Consider the following 19,517-nt stretch of genomic DNA (forward strand, 5'->3'; position numbering starts at 1 on the left):
AAACATACAATCGAATGAATGCGATAAGACAAATGGTGGATTTACCGACGGTTTGGTTTCTCCTCTCAAACTCTCGTCTCGCATGTGCCTCAATGGAATTCCGCAGCGCCACTGCCATCTATTGTCCGAATATGCTCATTGCACTCGAAATGTTAAGCAGGAAATACAGTTGAAACGCTAAGGTATAATAAGGTTTGCAAAAAAAAAAAAACCGTGAGGGTGGCAAGAAGACTTGGTAGATAATTCTAGTCTAGAAAAATAACTATGGGTCCATTTTACGTGTCCAAGTTCTCCCCATGCTGGTGTCACATCACGTGACTGCATCGGTTTAAGCACCACAGGAGTCAGATTCATATTGAAACATATCAGCTTGTCAGGAACCAACTTTATTAATATCATTAATAATGTGTTGTGTCATCAGCATCTTCGATGAAATGAGTTAGTCTGTTTAAAGCAGAATCAAGTGTGCATTCATTGCCCTTCTTTTCTTGACGAACACATCAGTTCCACAAAGCGAGGAAGAAAAAGGAACGGGGGAGTTCAGGGGAGGGGGGTTAAGGACAGCAGTGAAGGAGGAAACGCAGGGAAACAACGTCTGGCGGAGCAGGAATCTCCCCCTTCACTGGGATATGATTGGTTTTTCCCTTGTGCAAGAACAACATCAAAAAAATCAAAACAAAAGAAATTCAAAATGGTGCTCTAAAAACAAAGATGACTGAGGAAGAGTGGGATTGCTCTGCTGGGATGTGGTATTGACCATTGTGTATTTCTTCTTCTTTTTTTTTTTGTATTTTTTTTTTTTTTTTTAGTTTTTGTTCCGTAAAGCCACGTTATGATCTGATGCAGTCGTCGTCGTCAGAGGTCTGGCTACTGCTACTGGTTTCAGACTCTGACCCCTCCTCCACATGCGCCTCTGCCACACTCCTCCAGGGGGTGAAGTGGAGGGTCACGCCCCGTGCCCTTGGAAGAATCCCGTTTCGCTGAATGCCGTTCCTCTTGAGCTGCTCCGGAGAAACGAAGCTTAGAGACGGAGCCCGGCCTGAGTGACTGCAGTCGGCGCTCACCTGCTCAGTTTTAGTTTGGAACTCTCTCAGTTCGTCCTCCGTCAGAGGCAGGAAGTTGTCGTCGTTCTCTGGGTACTCCTGCCAGCCCATGGCCTTCAGTAACCTGGTCCACAGAGCAAAGGTGCATCAGCAGATGGCATCGAACACTCCCAAGTACGAGAGTTGGTTAAGAGCCGAGTCCAGCTCCATGTTTTACCTGTGCTCTGCCTCCAGAGAGCTGGACAGATGCTCAGTGTCTGAGTCACTGAGGGAGTAGGACAGGCCGTTCTCGTGATGCACATCCTCACTGTAGGCTTTGGGCTCCGGGGTGCTGCTTTCTCCCTGTCGAAGTGAGACAGGAAAACCCGTCAAACCCTCATGGATTTTTACGTATAGTTGCGTCACACCTACCTCTCCGGATGTTCCCGGGCTGCTGCTTGTCATCAGCTCTCCGGTGCCCTCGTCTTTCAGCGCTCTCAGGAACTCGCTCTTACGGTCTGGACCGCGCCGCATCAGCTTCAGCCGGGAGGGGGCGATGTCTATGGGAGGGGTTGTGCTGGAAGGGTGTGGCTGCTGAGGGGGACGAGGAGGGAAGCAGAAGGTTACCAGCTGCTGCCTTTGCGCAGCTCAAAAGCAGCGACACTCCACCACAGTTTTCTACATGTATACGACAAGAACTAGGACGAGGAACTGGTTTAAACTCCCGCAGTGAGCAGATTCACAGCTGTCTTTCTGGAGACCACTTTTAATAGGTGCTGGCCTGGAAATCTCCACATCGGTCGAATCTTTAATGAGACTGGGATCTATGTTTTCACTTGCCTCTTTTGACGTGTTGTGCTGTGGTGCACTGACTGGGGTGCTGGGTTTGGCTGCAGAGACGGGGCTAGTGAAGACTGAATCTCGACCTGGCATGTGGAGGCCGGGCTTGCTAATCTCTCTACCACCAGACTTCCACTGGGTGCTCTTCAAAACAAAACACACACAGGAGGGTCAGAGAAACATTGGGATCATTTCACCATGAGTTGGACATACTTTGGAAGGGGTCACGGCAGGCTTTGGGACCAAGTTCTTGTAGACACTGGAGCCTGGGATGGGGGCCTTGTTGCCGTTGGTGGGCAAGGCACCAGCACTGGCAAACCCTGCTGAGAAGGCTGTGCTGGGGTCCTCCTTGGAAACCTTCTTTATGACCAGCATTTTGGACACCATTTGTTTACCATTGGGAGGGTTTTCTGGGAAGCATTTTTAAAACATAAGTCCTCTCAAAAACAGCGCAAATGCAAAGGTATAATATAGAAATCATGTAATAAACCTCTACTGTCTAGTGATTCACACAGATCTTTGATGTAAAACTAATTCTACCATATAATTATAAATATTTTCATATATTTGAGGTGTTAGTAACTAAATATCTAAAAGGTTTGGAGGACATGCCTTCTACCAAACTGAATCAGTTTCCAAGTGAAAACAATTCTCACCCCAAACTCCGGCATGGGGAGCCACTGTTCTCCCTTGAACCCCAGGTTTTCCAGTTGTTTCAGGGTTGAGGGAGGGCTGGCGGAAAAAGGTTTTCATAATATTAAAACACGCAGGAGCACTACCCACAAACAGCTCATTAAAACACTCACAAAGTCCTCTTCCACAAACTTCAGCTTGTCCTCCTTGGCATCTTTGCGTTCCTCGTTGGGGAATTTGTCCTGGTACGAGGAGCCCTTTCGGGGATGGAAGTTACCGTTGCGCTGTCTGTGTCCCCCCTGCCTGTCTCTCTCCCCCCCTCCCCGTTTGGGGTGGCGACCCTGGTGGTGGTGGCCGTCAGGGAGACCCCGCAGCCCCCCGTGCCAGTTTGGTGTTTCCTTCCAACAGGAGCCCCCTGCCAACCCACCGCTCCCTCCTTTGGCCACACCTGAGTCCACCGAGTCATGTCTCAGGAGCAGAGACGGCTGCTGCCACCCATCACCTGGAGGGAATGAAAGTGTCATCCATACGAGTATGAAACTGTGAAAGACAAACTTGTTCATAACATTCAGCTTTGGCTGCGTGACTATGAAGCAAGAGAGGTAATAAAACAAAGCGTCACTAAAGCTCACCTGTTGGGGCGCGGAGGGAGCCGTTGTTGAAGAAGCCATCGGATGAGTTGTGGCGGCGGCGACTCACAGCGTTTCGGCCCTCTCTGTGGTGGTGGGGCTCACCTTGTTTCTCAAGGTTGGCAGCAGGGGACTGATGAGAGAACAAGGACAGAGGGATGTGAGCTACGTGACAACACACTTGATGCCTGACAGAGAGAATTCATGTTGGAAATGGACATCCCTTCAAGTTCACAATATCCTCAGGGTTTCTTTTCTTTGTTTTGTTGAAAGCCCTAGTGCTGTACTCGAGTTCACCCAACTCAAGACCAAAGAAGGGAGCGAGAAACAGAGCAAACTGCATACAGAAGCACAAGTCTATCTGTCTTAAAGACACACATTTATTTCTTACTGAAAAAAAAACAGAAGTCCAAATAAACCGAGAACTGAAATGCTATCATGAGAACAAACAACTAGTTAGTTCTGTATTCAGTTTGGTCTTGGTCTCTGCGTAGGTGGTCTCTCGAGGACAACACTATATGGAATGCAATACTAATTATAATCCATCTGGGACTAAGCCACAAATTTCATCACTTCCACAGCAGTCCCTCCAGAATGTGTCGGCGCCACATGTTAATATCAACTGCAATTGCTCGATTCTCTGGGGTCCAAAACCCTCTTAAGAAATTAATGCACAACAAGCAGGCAACAATTTATCCACCAATGACTATAAGAAACCAGATGAAGGAGAGAAACATCAGCTTCCTTGCTACAGACATCCCACCATCCCTCCCCTTCCACAGTAGATGAACAGCACGGGACTCCTGAATCTATGATGGATTCGATGGTTGTTCAAGTGTCAACAGCCAGAACTAAGAAAAGAGTTGAAGTAACTAAAGTTTCGAGTAGCACATGTTCCATTTAAAGATACATCAGGTTGTCAAAAATGGATGTAAATAGCATTTTTTTCTGATCAGGAAGTACAATATAAGCTGGTCTCTGCTGAAACATGCTCTGACTGCTCGGTCAACCCTCTCGGGTGATAAATGGCTAAGAACACAGATTAAGATGCATCTGCACATGAAAACCACACGCTGTTCTTCCACTCTGTGCCTTTCAGCTGACATCTTTACTCCCACATCAAAGTGGGATTTATACACTCGCAGGGCCGCAGTCACCCATGTGGGTTCAAACCTGCTCCAACAATACAATAACATAGAGCAGCCACTGAAGACATTTACATCACAGCCATACTTTTGGATCACACACCTTGGCCGGCTGGGGTGTGGAGAAGTTAAGCCAGGCAGGGACAAAGTCATGCTGCGCCATTTAGGTCCAGTGTTTCCGGTCAGTGGATCGAGGCATCAAACCTCATGGCCAGGATCTGATAAAGACAATGGAAGAATAAAAAAAACCCCACAATATAATAACTCAAGATCAGTGGCTTCAGCGTCGATCTGTGATGTTCCAACTCCTTGCAATCCAATTCCAAGATTTCATCAGTTATTTAGAAATTCCTGGCAAAAACCTCCCCCACGGGACGCGTAGTCTATTCATAGCAGAAAACAATAAAGCGCTGCTTCAGACTCGCTGACAAGAGTGAAGATGCACATGTTCAAAGCTTTGTTTTAAAGGAGATGTGGCTGCTGAAATTCAAGTGGTGTCACACTAGAATTCAAATATGATGCACTAATAATGGAAAAGAAATCACTGTGTTGCTGCTGCAGTGATCATTCCTCTGTTTGCTTTATCGTGTATGCATGTTTGTCTAGGTTTGTCAGACTGAGGCTGCAACTGAATAAGAACAACTCCCATTTAAACTCAACTGATATGAACATCACAGCCCAGTGTGTCAGCAAAGGCTGCAACTAACAACTATTTTGGCAGTCGACTACCACAACGATGAGTTGACTAGTCAGCATACGACATGCACGGGTTGATGACCACACTAAGAATATAAAAGAAATAAAGAAACGTATGTAAAATGCAGTAAGGACTTTGAGACTTCATATTTCAACTTTAATTGCTCAACATTTGTTGTGAAAGGTACATGTCCTTTGATGTGTCCTTTGTAAAAGGGTCCCATACTTTCAACATTTTGGGTCGAGGTGGTCCCGAAGCCATAGGCGTTTCTTCTCTGAAATCACGACTAGTCAACATGGACCCGTCATGACTTATTTAATAGTTGATAATAGCAGACTTGTTGTTGTGGCCCTACTGTCAGATAACATTTATGTCAACACTTAAATATCACGCAATATATCGGAATGTATTGTATCACCACTCCGTATCGAGATTCATATCGTATCGCAAATACCCAGCCCTAGTTTATAAAGCATCTTAAGAGATGAAATGATTAAAATAGAATTGTGACTGAAACAAGTGTGTGATAGTGTGTTACATAAAATACTTACCCCAGAGTTTGTGGCTCTGAAGTCCTCTGCCTCCTCTCTCTGTCTGGTTGCGCTCAGTTCCTCAGGCCTGTTGGCACTGATGGGCACGTAGGTAGGTGCACACTGCCGAACACCTCTCTTCCAAGTACAGGACAAAAGTGCCCCTTATCCCAGAGGCAGATCCCTTCGTCCAGGGTGAGATAGGTGAAGGCTTTTTAGGAATGATCTGGAAGGATGATCCAGAAAACTGGCCAGAGGGGATGACGAAACCAACGGTACAGACGTCTGAGGGAAAGATTCTCCTTTTTCTTTTAAACAGCCGGGGCTACTGGGCCATGACAAGTGCTACTTTTTATAGTCCAGCTTTAAGTTTTGACTCCAAGTCATTTGCTGTGCTGAGGAGAGAATATCCGAAACCTGATTTGTGTCTCTCCTTGTCAAGTCAGTTGTCACAATTTTGTGGAAGCGGCTTTTCGTGCCAGTAAAAATCAGTCAAAGGAGCAGACTCCACCACATGGATGTTCAACAGTTACAAAGTGACACCAGTTGGAAAGGTAAGAAACAAGATATTGTCCAGCCACACTGTGTGCCAGTATGTGTTGGCGTCACAACAGACTATTATCGGGTCATTTTAAGGTTGAATAAACTGCAGGTAGGAAAAAAAAAAAAGAGTTCGGTGACAGTCTTTCGTTGGCAATGGGGGAAACTGAGAACCACTGCTCACCTCATCAAAATGGTGAAAGACTGTCTGCTATAGAAAAATAATGCTAATAGATTCAAAGTCACATGACAATGAAGGAGGAGATAGTCAATGTTACATTCCCATCATGTATGATTTCAGCTATTGAAATATAGACGCTTGTAGATGTAGCATTATAATTTCCGCTTGATCTTTGACTGTTTTAAGATCACATTGGAAAAATGCCCATTTAATTATCTGTGGTTTCACAGCTAAAGAAGAAAAGGGGAAAAACTCAGTTTTCATCGATATTCAGAAACAAAAACTGGGGGTCTCAGGTGACCAAAAAGTCTTAATCCACTCCACAAAAGAAGTCCGGCTTGGTCAAAAATATCCTTAGTATCAAGAGGTTTTCTCAATCCAAAATGTGTTGAGGGGGTAAATTCCTTCTGAGCGCACTTCCAAGCAATTTTCAATTATCTTGCCTTCGTGTCAAAATCATTCACACAGGATCTGAAAGGACCTGCAAAAAACAAAAATACAACAGATTTGAGATACAGCACTTAAAACTGAAGAAGAAATCTTCATTTCCAAAAACACCCTGTGTCATTTCCCAAACGGTACTTTAATGTGGAAAGAATCCATTTTCACTTCACATATTCTAATTATACAGCATACGTCTAAAAAAGAAAATATACACGTTCCATACCATTTATACCCAATGTAAACAGACATCATCAGTAGCAGCTTTGACTAAAGAACAAGGTTGGGTTTGCGTGCTTTCTGGCTATTGTGGTTTAGTTTTTCCTCTTGTTCCAAATGGTTTATGTGCATTTGAACTAACCTCATGCAAATCATCACGCTTTTTTGTTTCCAAAGAAGCAGGAGATCACTGTTATATTACATCTCTGATTTGAGTTTGATTCGGTTTCTGGGACAGCAAAATAGCAACAAAAGTAGTTTGGAAAAATTATATCTAAGTGTCATCTTCCAATCGTTGCACTCAAATGACTACTAGTTTCCTAACTCTCTACTGAACCGACTTATTAGCATGTTCTTGAATTTCAAGCTCCCAAACAATGCTCTGTAATCATAGTCTCCTGGGTCTGTTCTCATTTAACTGGACCTTACAGTAGCTCTTTGCTGCAAAAAAAAAGATGTCATTGTCTGACAATTTCACACAACACCTGCCTGGACTTTGCTCCTTGTTTGGCGAGAACATCTTTTTTAAAACTATGTCACTACATTTGTTGCTTTAAAGTTCTCATGGCAGCTGGAGAGTTGCCCGCAGCAAAAAGGTTCTGCTATAAACACTGTGATATAAGCACATGGGCTGAAACGGTCAGGCATGCACACATAGAACTTAACAGAGAGATAAACATATAGGATGGATGGTAATCACGAGCCGCTGCTGCCTCCAAATATCATGATTTAAATATCAATCCTCTGTGACAACAAGATATGCAGGAGGATCTTCACTCACTGACATGAGATGAAACAGAAACTAAAGTAACACGCACATATGATGAAGTACAAAGAAAGAGCACGTCTATACACTTAATTTACGACCGCTATAGTGTAAATGTAGCGCGAAATACAAAAGGAAGTTGACGTTAAATGAAAACACTAACCGAAAGTCGCTCTATACTATTATGCGTTTCGTTTCTTCTCCGTGTATTTGAGTGACGATATTCACAATGACAGAAAGGGCAGTTTATAACCAACAGCCATGACAGACAGAATAAGCTCTTTCTGTGGCTCCCTTAACTATTACGTAAGAGATCAACATCAACACTCCGCAACGACTACGAGCCACAAAACAACACTATAATTCAAAATAAGCGCCGTTTTCTCGACGGATAAAGTCCCTCGCTATCATCACCGGACAATGCTAGATCACCATGTGAATACAAACTCTGGACCATTCAATCAATAGCACAGACACACGCTTCCCCAACCTTACAAATAAACCGACACAACTCAAACAATTAATCGACTGCTTCGTTTAAAACGAGCACAAACGTGGCCGCTAAACTGGTACTAACGTTCTCATGAACTTAGCTGGTAGTTAACTTTACTTTCTATCCTAATCTTAGCTTTAGCAACTGTTAGCTTGGAGCTAGCGCTTCCGAGCCTGATAACAGAAACCAGTGAGGCATAGAGAAATCACAAACTGCCCAAGAAGAGTATGTTTCGTTACGGTGTCAACGCGCGTTAACGGCACAATCACGCACTGCATATGTGTTTGCCCGAAAAAGCCAGTAAAATAGAATAACAATAGAGGTAAACAGACCTGGTGTCGTTGAAACAACACACTTTCAAAATGGCTACCTTAGCAGCATTCATCATCCTGCTAAGTGGTAGCCTGCTACTTTGATCTCATCTGAAATGATCGCGTAACAGAGGCCACCTCTAATGCTATTGATCGCGTTTGAAGCGTGCAAAGACTAAAGAAGAGCTTACTTTATTACTGCAGATGTTTGTGTTTTCAACGCGCTTACCACTGGCGCTGGCACCGAGGTGTTCGAAAAGACTCTACTGATGCGTTCAAGAGTTTGCGTCATTATGCAACTTATAGACGCTTTGCTCTGTTTTAAAAACTCACCACGGCTAGATACTGTCTTGTCACCCACAATAAATAATAGACAGCAAAACTATTCAAAGTTTTTACGTTTGTTTTTCAGCGCACCTTGCCTTAATAATATAATAATTTACACAGAAAATAAAACAAGTTTAACAGAAAATCGCGCTCCTCTCTTGAAGGTGCACGTTTATTTCGATGATTTACATAGATTGAAAATAATAACAAAAATAATAATACCCACACGAAGAAGTTAATATGAAAAGAATGTATGCACATTTTCCATTAATATTTAGATGAAAATACACTATTTTTTATTTGCACTGTTTCGTGAAATCAAACTCGTAAAATTACACACATAAACGTCGTTTTTTAGGGCAATTCGGAACAATATTTTTAGCAGTCACAAATAATCGGATTCTGTTTTGTGCTCTTGAACACATCCAATGCGTCTAATACCTCCCCCGCCATGACAGACCAGCTAGTCGATACCAGAGACGTCTCGCATGTCTGGGCAGTCGCTTTAAACGAGCACCGATTAAAAAAAAAACAACAACCGGTCAGCCACCGAACTTGCGACCTTCAGTTCGACACAGCGAAAACATGCTGATAAACTGAATGTTATCGAAGCTTTAAAGAACTACCAACTGAAGGTAATGCTTTAATGAAGTGTACACCACGTTGCAATAGAGCTTGTGGTCGTGCAAGGATGTTGTTATCGCATGTGTTTGAAGCTAACGTTGCCCCTTCTGTTTATCAATTTAACAAACTAGACTATTAAAGGCGTTTGCAACTTCTTAAACAACATATTTCATATATGTTTCAGGCTGAAAATGATTCGATTTGGGGTGCGGAAGATTGCTGGGGTAAGTTGAAGCGCTACCATTTTTAGCTGTGCTATATACGTTATTTTCATTAAGTACATATTTCATATCTTGTAACGACAATTGTTATGTTTCGGTCCCGTAAAACAGACATTCACTGTTGATCGGCGAATTTCACTCTTTCACTCCATAAAAATATGTAATCATTTTAAAAGAAATAATAAACCATTGTTGCAATAATTGTCACAGATAATATTTGTAAAAAAAAAGTTAATTATTGATGTTGCTTCAATACTAGCCTGATCATAGTTGATGTACTGTGGGGACTCATGTTGAAGAAAATACAAATTTTATAAAAATATTTATTCAACTGCTGAAATATAGTAATGTTGAAATGAACGTATACGGTGTGCAATTTTGATATAGTTTTCTTTCTGCTCAGCTTCCTGTTTGGAGATCTCAACAGCCAGTGACCAAGCTACAAAATGTGGCAAACAATCTCAGGCATTCTGTCCAATGTCATCCCTACACAGAATTGAATGCACTGAGACCAATCATCAGCAACAAGCTGTTTTTGAGCAGCAGAACCACAAGCTTGAGTAGCCAACATCCATGCCACACTGATACGACTGGTGGCTCAGAAGGACATGGAAAGGGGTTCAGTATGAAGGCGCTCTCCCTGGCCCCAAAACCAGCCCTTTTTCTTGGTTTCTCCGGTCTCATTCCGTTTTTGTCTGCTCCACTTCTGATGGCTGTCACTCAGTCCTACTACCCTGAAGTGGCACACGCTCAAATGATTTATGGAGCCTGCATAGTTTCCTTCCTCGGAGGAGCCCGATGGGGGTTCGCCATCCCTGAGGGAAGCCCTGCTCAGCCTGACTGGAAGAACCTGGGTAACAGTGTGGTTCCCTCACTCCTGGCCTGGCTCGCAATCCTCTGCAAGGAGAATATTTCAGAGGCAACCCTGGTGGTTCTCATGGGATTAGGTCTCTCTCTGCACTATGACCTGGTCCTGCTTCCTGGTTACCCTGCCTGGTTCAGGGCCATGAGGACTGTCCTTACCCTGGTCGCAACTTTCTCACTGGTGGCCACGCTGGTGCTGAAGAGGTTCTGCACCGAGAAGAAGATCAAGGAGCTTCAGATGTGATGCTGTTACGAGAATTCAAGATCTGACGATACAAATCTGAAAATGAAATATACTCATAGCTTTTACGATGGCAGTACTAACATAATATGTTCCATGAAATGCTTTCAGCCATGTGAAGCACTACAGTACTACCTTGAACTAGGAAAGGGAAGCAGGATTAGCCAATGTAGAGCAGAAGTGAGGCCTATTGAATCCTTTGAAATATCTATGGCAAAGCGCTGAGCCCATTACCCAAAATGTCTACCTAAAAAATATTTTTCTACTACTGAAAAGTCTGAATCTGAGAGCGGATCTTGTCTAAAAATGTGTTTCACCTTCACTTTTATGAAAAATCTGCTACACCATGGAAAATAAAAGCTCTACCTTTGATACTTGTGTTTTTATGTATCAGATTTATTATGTAATATCCACCTTATGCTTGCAATGTTATCCACAAAAGAGGGAATTCACACAGCACAGTTTTTCAGAATTAGTTGTATTCGACAGTACATGATTGGTCAAGCTGTTATACAGCAGCTCCTTTTAAGTTATTTCTCGTTTGTAAAAAAAAAAACCCAAACAAATATGAATGTAAACAAAGTAAACGGAAAAGTTGAAGTCTGTCGACTTCAATCCAGTGATGGCTACAGTTTAATGTACCATGAAAATGACCCATGACTAAGTCGGCTCAAGTGGTGTGATAAAACCTACTGATCCAAACCTTATTAGAGCAAGGTGAAAAACAGAAGTAGGTAAAGTGCTGTGGCTTCACGTCTTAAAACAATAGTCCCCACAGTAAATGCTGAGAAAGTGCTTAATTTAAAGGTTAAAAAAGCGTGTTGCCACTGTGGGGAAAAAAGGCGAGTGATTAAAGCGGAAAGCAATCTGATAGTTTGCAAAAAAAAAATGAAATGAAATTATGATATGACGTCATATTGTCCACCTGTAGCTCAGAACATGGCGAGGCCTCCGTCACAGCGACTAGTGATCATGTTGCCCACTTCAGTCCAGGTGTCCAGGTGAGGGTCATAGATCTCCACAGAGTCCAGGGTGGCCGGAGCTGCAAAGTCCCTGTGGGTGGCTCTTCCTCCGACGGCATAGAGCAGGCCATTCACAGCAGATACAGAGACCCCGGCTCGTACCGTCGTCATCGGGGCAACTTCTATCCACTTCTCCTGCACAAGTCAGTTGCAAATAGTTTTGCTTTTCACTGAAAAAACAAGTAGTAACTCACTCTGAAGTTTTTTTGTGAAGAGTTCTCTCAAATTACCTCTTCGGGACAGTACTTCTCGACTGAGTCCAACGCCCCGGTGGTCTCGTTCCATCCACCCACGACATAGATGCAGTTATTTAGACAGGCCACGCCCATGTAAGCTCGACGTGTTGCCATGACAGGAAGAGAAGTCCATCGTCGAGAGATCGGATCATACACCTCAGCTGTGTGCAGTTCAGCGCCTTCTTCGCTGATTCCTCCAATAATATAAATGCGCCCTAGAGTGAGCACGTAAGCATGAAAACTATATTCTGGTGCTCATGTAAAACATTAAATACACTTTAATTTCAGAAATACCTTCCAGCTCGCAGCAACCGAAGAAAGTCCGTGCACTTGACATGTCACCACACATGACCCAGCTGTTTGTTTCAGGATCATAAAACTCCATCGTCTTTGAGATCTGTGACCCGATTGAACCACCTGTGTGTGCAACACGTTTGACATTTAAAGTCAAGTAGCATTCAATTCAATTGCCATTTTTGCTAAGATCACCTCTTCAAATCAAGCACTTACCAATTGCGTACAGAACTCCATGGCAGGCACAGACGCCTAATCCACAGCGTGGAAAATTCAACGAAGCCCCTTCACCCCACTGCTTGGTCACAAGATCATACTTCTCCGTGCATCGGAAAATCATCGAATCCTTCTCACCTGAGCAGAAGGAGCGGCTCTACTTCATTTATGAGGACTTGAATGTTTATTTTGATTCCTGACTGCTCACCTCCGACGACATAGATCATCCCCTCCAGTATGGCCACCCCAAACCCACTGCGTGCCTTGTGCAGAGAGGAAACAGTGGTCCAGTATTGATTGAAAGTGTCAAAGCGCTCCACACAACTCAACGTCCAGCTGTCACTCCAGCGACCGCCTTGTAATCTGGTGTAACCCCCTGCAACAAACAGAAAATCTGAGTGGGATCTGTTGTGCCTGACATTCTTTAAACTGGGGTGAATGTGAACGAGTTGGCAGAGAACCTATGGCGTAGAGATATTTCCGCGCTTTCTCTCTTGGTCTCATCTTGGCAGGTTGTTGCAGACAGTGCACTTTGTTTTCTTTGGAGGACTTCGAGACTTCAGTGTATTCTTTGAGCAGAGTCAGCAGCGCCACCCGCAGGCTAAAGTCAGTAACGCCTGAGTCATAAAATAAGGGGGAAGCCATTTTAATCGAATGATTTAAAGTTTTAATAAAGCATATGTTACCTTCAATATACTTCATTAGCCTCGGTGGGGAAATCAAAGGGAAGCGGACTGGTTCCAATACTTCCACAACGTATTTTTTCCTCTTAGCCACATCTTGAAGGACCCAGTCCATGGCAGCGATAAACACCTGGTACTCATCCTCAATTTTAAGCTCTTCGCTACTTAAGATTTTCACGACCTGATCTTTTGACAGGCTCTTAAATTCGTCTGTAACACAAACCTTGTGGACAAGAAAGCAAAACAAAGACATCAAAACGCAGCTGAAAACACTGAGTATGTAAAATACACTTAAATACCTTTAAAAAGTGAACATGAATATAGCTCTCTGTGAATTCCATTATGTCTGTACAAGCAATTTGCTCCAAAAGCAGAAAGATTCCCACACAATTGGATGGGTCCATGTGGCTCTTGAGAAATTCACAACAGATTGACACCACCTCGTTGAGCTGCAGCATGTCTGCAGCCACCACCAGCTCCTGAACATTCTCCACCGTCACATTGATGAGACCTGATTTAGGAGGACAACAAATCAGTTCACAAATTGTGAATATAAACAAAACTTACACAAATCGCTTCACTTTACATAGCGACAACAGATGCGATGGAACGGTACCTGTGTATATGAAGTCAAGGAGAATCTCAAAGATATGCGTCTCCACTCCATGGATCTGCACCTCATCCTGCTCCGCCTCCTTCATCCCTCCAGAAAACAGCGCTGAAAAGTACGGACTGCTGGCAGCAAGCACCAGCCGATGGCCCCTGAAGACCTGGCCACCGACTCTCAGGCCGACATCACAGAAGTCTGTCCGGAGCCGCATCTTGTTCATTTGGTCCAGGATGAGTCTTGCATAGCGAATAGAGGTCAGCTGAGCCTGCTCAGATGCCCCTGTTGCCATGGCAGCCGGACCATCAACACCACCACTAGCAGCATATGACGACCGAGATGTGGAGGCCATGGCGTCTGAAGAAGGGTCTCCGGGGAAACTAGAATTCCCACAACCGCATTTCTACCTAGAGCAGAACAAACTTAAGAAGGCACAAGAGTGTCAGATGATAAGCTCTTTACAGCGCAGGCGCCTATTTTCCTGACATAACCGACCTCCTTCAATGTGATAATGGACTTGAAACAATAGAACCGTCGACTCTACAACGCACGCTTTTCAGCACACGCTTTTCGACAGTGTAACAACAAAAATATACCAGCAGAGTCTGCTAGCTTTACATGCTAACTAACAGCTATTCATAGCAAACAATTAGACAGTTCAATTACATCTTAAAAAGGCTTAACTATATACTTCAGCATAGCCACGGACAACCTATTTAAAATAGTAAAAAATGTACAACATAATCACCATCGTCTGCGCCACAACTTACCTCCAAGTTATCAGAGACGCTGCCTCCGTCTCTCTGGATCAATTGCTCTGGACTTCCATCCTCAGACACATCCAATCGATCCGTAAAACATCGCCTTGTCGTTATAAGAAACGTTTTTGTTTTTATTTTTTTTAGGGAATCACAGCATACCAGCTCTTGAACAAAGAATGCGACGTGGGTTTTATTCGTATTGTTGGTTTAATTTATTCCTCACCGGTCCGAATAGGTTGTAAGTCTGTTCGACGCCAGGTGGCAGCGTTGCATGTCGAGCGACTCCAGGGTAGTGACACTCCTTGACAAACACGGTGGCGAGTTGGAACGTTGTTTTAGCCCAACCGTCAAGAAAGCCACGGCCTTCAGTCTTTTATGTCTTTCTGATGCGCTTCAACGTGCTCCATATGATCACATGACAGGACTTTGTTTGTCAAACAACGTGCATAACGTTCATGAAAGAACTGCTGCCTTCAAGTGTACTAAAGTAAATATGAAATGAGAACATATGTTTTGTCTTTATCAAAAAACTATGCAAGACATTTCCAAGTTCATGCTGGAGGCTCTGCCTGGTCATTTACCAACTGGTCAGGACTCTCCAAAAGAGTGGTTTCTGACATACTTTTAATAACTCAACAACTATAAATAAATATAAATATTGGCAAGCGGCATGTTTCCTCAGATTCTCTGGTGGGTGACACCCCACAATACTACAATTAACTACCAAACTGAAGCAAAATCAAATTCTTAAGAAGAGGAAATGCAATCTAAACAAACTACGGTCATGTTTTCTCCATTTTCTATTTGTGCCCATTTCACAGTCAGCCAACAGACATATGGTGACATCGAGGTCAAGTAAAGTGAGGAAGCCACCTAATTACAGCCCTGCGGTTTTACTCTCATTATCCTGTATTGTTCGGAACAACTAACCTGATCATTGGCTCAACGGGACAATTAGCTTATTGGCTGGATCTTAGATCGACCTTTTCTAAGCCAATAAAAGATGGAACTACTGCGCAGGATCGATTGTTGAGACTGTTTATTTTATATATGTTGCTTTCCTGTGGAGGAAATGAAACTGCTGCCATTGTGGCTTCACTGACATGTAAAGACAGATCACCTTCTGTCGCCACAACATTTAGCATGTGATGTGTATCCCTCAAAGCTAGTTCATTCTAATTTATTAAATAAATCAACATCGCAGAAGTCTGTTAAGAACTTCTGTTAATGTGACAGTAGGTGCTGACTTTGTGTTGCCTGTCGTTATACCTTTTGTTCTGGATCCGGCAGCCTGGACAGGTGTCTCTTGTCAAACAGGTTTGTAAAGTAGGTGAGATGCTTAAATGGATTTGAATGAACTGCTACAAATCATTCACTTGCTGATACAAAGATTGCCATGTGAGCTCCCACAGCTGTGCTAGAAAGCGCTTCTACTTCAACAGCACGTGTCCAAAGAAAAGACGACGGAAAAGAGTTCAATTTCCCATGATGTTAAAAGTAACAGCAAACAGTGTGAGGGTCATCCTATGGAAATCAGTCACCATAATTATGATGCAGTTAAACCATGTCTGGCGTCTTTGTACGCACTTGTTCCGCGGGCCTGGTCTGGCCTTTACCAAAGACAAACAGAAAAAATACAACCAAGATTTAATGGTGCAGTCTGTGGCTTCCTCTGTGATTTGTCAACAGAAATCTTAGGTGACTGACATGTTGAAACGCCGGTTAAGACGGCCAATTACGTTGAAGCTGAATGGGCAGATTTTGGGTTGTTTTAGGGCTATTTCGCAAGTTACCTTACCAAATAGTGCTCACAAATATTGACTTTAATTCTGGAATTAATCTGGCCAAATACAACATACTTTTCTAGGTGTTGTTCATAATTTTAAGAGGATACAGTTTACATTGGAGCCTGAGCAGCTGTTTGAGTCATGAAAACTTTGAAACACTATTTCAAATAGAAATTATCAATAACAAAATGCCGCTTATATCTGAAATTAATGATTTCAAAGAGACCTAAAGAAGTGAGTCACTTTCACTCTATAGCTGCAGCATGGTGTTTTAGTCCAGACTCTGCTCTCGTGTAAATGGACAGCTGAGAGAAGGCTTCACATTCTAGACAGCTACCATCCACACACGATAAACCTCAACACACTACTGGTGCGCTCTGGTGCAGATGGTAGTTTAAGATGAGGGGCACTGTTTCCAAACTTGTATCTTGAATTTAGAATAGCTTGACCCGTGGACCATTCCAGTTTAGTCATGTCACTGAAATGGAAACAAAGGGAAATGTGAGGAACACGGCTACAAAGTGGGAATTATTCACATGAATTCACACAAGTAAATAACATTATAAAAATATACGGTTCAAGATCGGGGAGTTTCATGAGGTGATTTTGTGCAAGCTAACATCATTAACATTATGATAAGAAACCTTTTCTATTTTCAGTTTTTATACGGAATTTTCCCATCTCATAAATATTGAAAATATATAGTATTTGCTGAACATCTGGAATTTTGTAGTGCTGCTATTGGTTCTTTCAGTATGAGAAGTATTAGTTTTTTTTATTTTTTTAACTTTTTAATCAGAAGAGCCGAGTTTTGGAGCTGAATCTCCCCCTTAAAACACTATATAAATGATTTGCTGTGAGTTGTATAGAACTGTCTTCCTTCTTTTTTGGTCAGACAGTGCACATGTCCTTACCTGACCAACTTGTGAACTGCTTAACACTCCCTTATCCTGGCTCCAACTGAAGGTGCGCACACAGTTTACACTTGCAGACAAAGCTGGTTTCTAAACTCCGAAGCTTTCCTGCCATCTGCACTAAAGCTGCCGTCAGTCTTGTGCCATAGGTCCTCTGGCAGGGTGCCCATAGTTATTTTCTTCTAATCACTCTGAGAGCCAAGTCCCTGCGATGAATCAATCATGAGAGACAGCTGAAATAATGCCTTCACCATCTCTTTTATGGGAAATAAACCATGAGCCTTTTGAAGCTCTGCAAAGATCTATCAAAAAGGAAAAGTTTTTAAGTGATTTCAAGTCGATGTAAATCACTTTTGGGTTGTGGATTGGCTTTACTGAATAGTTTGTAGGCAAGCACTATATGTAATCCCCTTATAAGAGCTGGCTCAGTGTCACCTCTCATCTCAGCGTGATCTGAACCCCCTCACTGAGGCCACTGAAGCAGCCAGTAAATTATTCTAAGGCAAGCCGCTTTAGCTCAAAGCAGCAGGGGATCCTACTTTCTAGCTTTTAGATTTGGCCAGGAAAAGCGCTGGTATTGAGGACAATGTGCACGGAACTCAACAGTTATTATAATGGAACAACATTTGGGTGTAGATATTGAAGTGGGAATTATAGAGGTTACATTGTGACAGACATGGTCAAATGAATCACCTAGTTTTCCCCATCACTTGCGATCTTGCAACACGTGTTGTTCCCAGCTGGAGTGGGCTACGGGTTAGCTTTCTGTTGACCACCGGACCACCTCATGCCAACTAGGGTGGTCACACAACAACAGCCTTTACAAAAACAGTTATTGAACACATCTTGACATACACATAATGTAGTTCACATCTTTTGTTTGGTGGGTTTAGCAGGGATTGGATTACAGTTTGCAAAGCCTACACTTCTGCTGTACCCCCCTCAATTTACCATGGGGATCGCTTAGTACCCCCTCTGTAATGAGAAGAAAAACAATCCACTCACATTACAAGGCAGTAAACCAGTTAATTCACCAGGCAATATTGGTTTCATTTTTTGTTTTCTTTCACTTATGTACCTGAATTATAAAACACAGACATGACAGAAAATCTATTTATTACTTTGATTAAAAAAAATAAAAATAAGCACATTGTTGAGTTCCCTTTTTTTTTTTTTTTACCTCAGAAACGTTAATATTCAAATCTCTACTGAGTAATGAATTTCTGCTGAACGAATTAGATTTATTAATATATCATAATTAAAACTGGATTTGAATATTTAAAAACAACTTTCTTTTCTGTCAGAAAAAAAATGCGGGATCATTAACAAAAGTAACTTTGCACTTTTACTTATTCTTTAATGGATGTTTCACGCGCTCAGTTTTGAAGAAGTTGTTTGGCAGGCAGCAGGAAGAGTTGGGAGCCAGCGACAACGTGAGCTCGGTGAGAAAAGATCGATTCTGCCTCAGTCATAGCAACTGGAAGCCGATTGGCTGACGCGCGTCACGATCCCTGCCACCTTATTGGTCGAGTGGGGAGCATGAAAACGTTGGACTCGGACGGAGACAGAGGGGAGGAAGCACGTGATTGGCTGAACGCAAAAGCCCATTTTTCTGAGAGACAGTTAATGTTGTGTGAGTGTGTGCGTGTGTTTTAGGCGTGACTCTAAAGCTAATTCGACCCCCCCTCTCCACCCAACTCTCTCACACCCCTTTGCCAGAGCTGAAATTGAAAACTACACAGCCAAATTGATGAACGGATGGAGGAGGTATGAGGAGGAGGAGGAGGGAGTGGGGGGTGAAGAAGGGGAAGAAAGAAAGTGGGGGCTGGGATAGCGAACATATGGTCATTGCAGTTCTGTGGAAACATTTTCACTAGCTAGTTTTTGTCCTCTCTTAAGACACATTTTGAATATTCATCTCTCCTTCAGTGACCGAGGACGCTGCATCTCGCCCCCCCTCCTCACGCTCCCCAGGCTGAGGGTGACTCAGCGCTGGTACAGTTTGTCCTAACTGTGTTCCTTCATGGCATCTGGTCGCTCCAACAGAGGATGCATGTCCACCAGTTTTTACGTGCTGCTGCTGACACAGGTAAGAGGCGGTAATCTGGCCTGGAAGTGAGGCACGGCCACAGAACATCCTTGGCCTCTGGACCACACTAATCCTCACCTAACACACACACCTTATGTGATGGATGAAACAGGCCATCTGTCCTCCTGGTCAGCGTGGGCCGAAAGAAGTGTCACCTTAGGTCGGAATAGCTCCAAATAAATAT

At 43.2% G+C, this 19,517-nt stretch overlaps 3 protein-coding genes across 10 annotated transcripts; 1 reads left to right on the plus strand and 2 right to left on the minus strand.

Annotated features, from left to right (window-relative positions):
• Positions 1–349: 349 nt before the first annotated feature.
• gpbp1l1 (GC-rich promoter binding protein 1-like 1) lies at positions 350–8,734 on the minus strand. 3 transcript variants are annotated; one of them, XM_053883431.1, is made up of 12 exons: positions 8,677–8,734; positions 5,518–6,698; positions 4,373–4,487; positions 3,128–3,257; positions 2,669–2,997; positions 2,519–2,594; positions 2,076–2,272; positions 1,863–2,006; positions 1,455–1,616; positions 1,261–1,385; positions 1,065–1,167; positions 350–1,001 (listed from the first exon to the last, which is right to left on the minus strand). In XM_053883431.1, exons 3-12 carry the CDS (start codon positions 4,430–4,432, stop codon positions 831–833), a joined length of 1,497 nt encoding a protein of 498 aa, XP_053739406.1. In that variant the 5' UTR covers positions 4,433–4,487; positions 5,518–6,698; positions 8,677–8,734; the 3' UTR covers positions 350–830. The 3 variants fall into 3 exon arrangements, with proteins under 3 accessions (XP_053739406.1, XP_053739405.1, XP_053739404.1); XM_053883430.1 differs by having other exon boundaries at positions 8,639–8,732; XM_053883429.1 differs by lacking the exon at positions 8,677–8,734 and adding an exon at positions 8,469–8,612.
• On the plus strand, positions 8,695–11,096 carry LOC128769590 (transmembrane protein 69-like). The gene is made up of 3 exons (XM_053883433.1): positions 8,695–9,409; positions 9,583–9,622; positions 10,023–11,096. Exons 2-3 carry the CDS (start codon positions 9,590–9,592, stop codon positions 10,725–10,727), a joined length of 738 nt encoding a protein of 245 aa, XP_053739408.1. The 5' UTR covers positions 8,695–9,409; positions 9,583–9,589; the 3' UTR covers positions 10,728–11,096.
• Positions 9,935–14,859, minus strand: ipp (intracisternal A particle-promoted polypeptide). 6 transcript variants are annotated; one of them, XR_008416407.1, is made up of 12 exons: positions 14,553–14,859; positions 13,792–14,204; positions 13,475–13,686; positions 13,179–13,398; positions 12,954–13,109; positions 12,701–12,868; positions 12,493–12,630; positions 12,277–12,399; positions 11,977–12,197; positions 11,650–11,881; positions 10,643–10,690; positions 9,936–10,516 (listed from the first exon to the last, which is right to left on the minus strand). XR_008416407.1 is itself a non-coding variant. In XM_053883425.1 (11 exons), the coding sequence occupies exons 2-10, from the start codon at positions 14,132–14,134 to the stop codon at positions 11,657–11,659; spliced, it is 1,806 nt and encodes a 601-aa protein (XP_053739400.1). In that variant the 5' UTR covers positions 14,135–14,204; positions 14,553–14,859; the 3' UTR covers positions 9,935–10,690; positions 11,650–11,656. The 6 variants fall into 6 exon arrangements, 4 of the variants coding, with proteins under 4 accessions (XP_053739400.1, XP_053739402.1, XP_053739403.1 ...); XR_008416406.1 differs by having other exon boundaries at positions 10,587–10,690; XM_053883425.1 differs by having other exon boundaries at positions 9,935–10,690.
• Positions 14,860–19,517: the final 4,658 nt, after the last annotated feature.

The sequence above is a fragment of the Synchiropus splendidus genome, chromosome 13 (assembly GCF_027744825.2).
Source record: "Synchiropus splendidus isolate RoL2022-P1 chromosome 13, RoL_Sspl_1.0, whole genome shotgun sequence".
In the NCBI taxonomy this organism is placed as follows: domain Eukaryota; kingdom Metazoa; phylum Chordata; class Actinopteri; order Syngnathiformes; family Callionymidae; genus Synchiropus; species Synchiropus splendidus.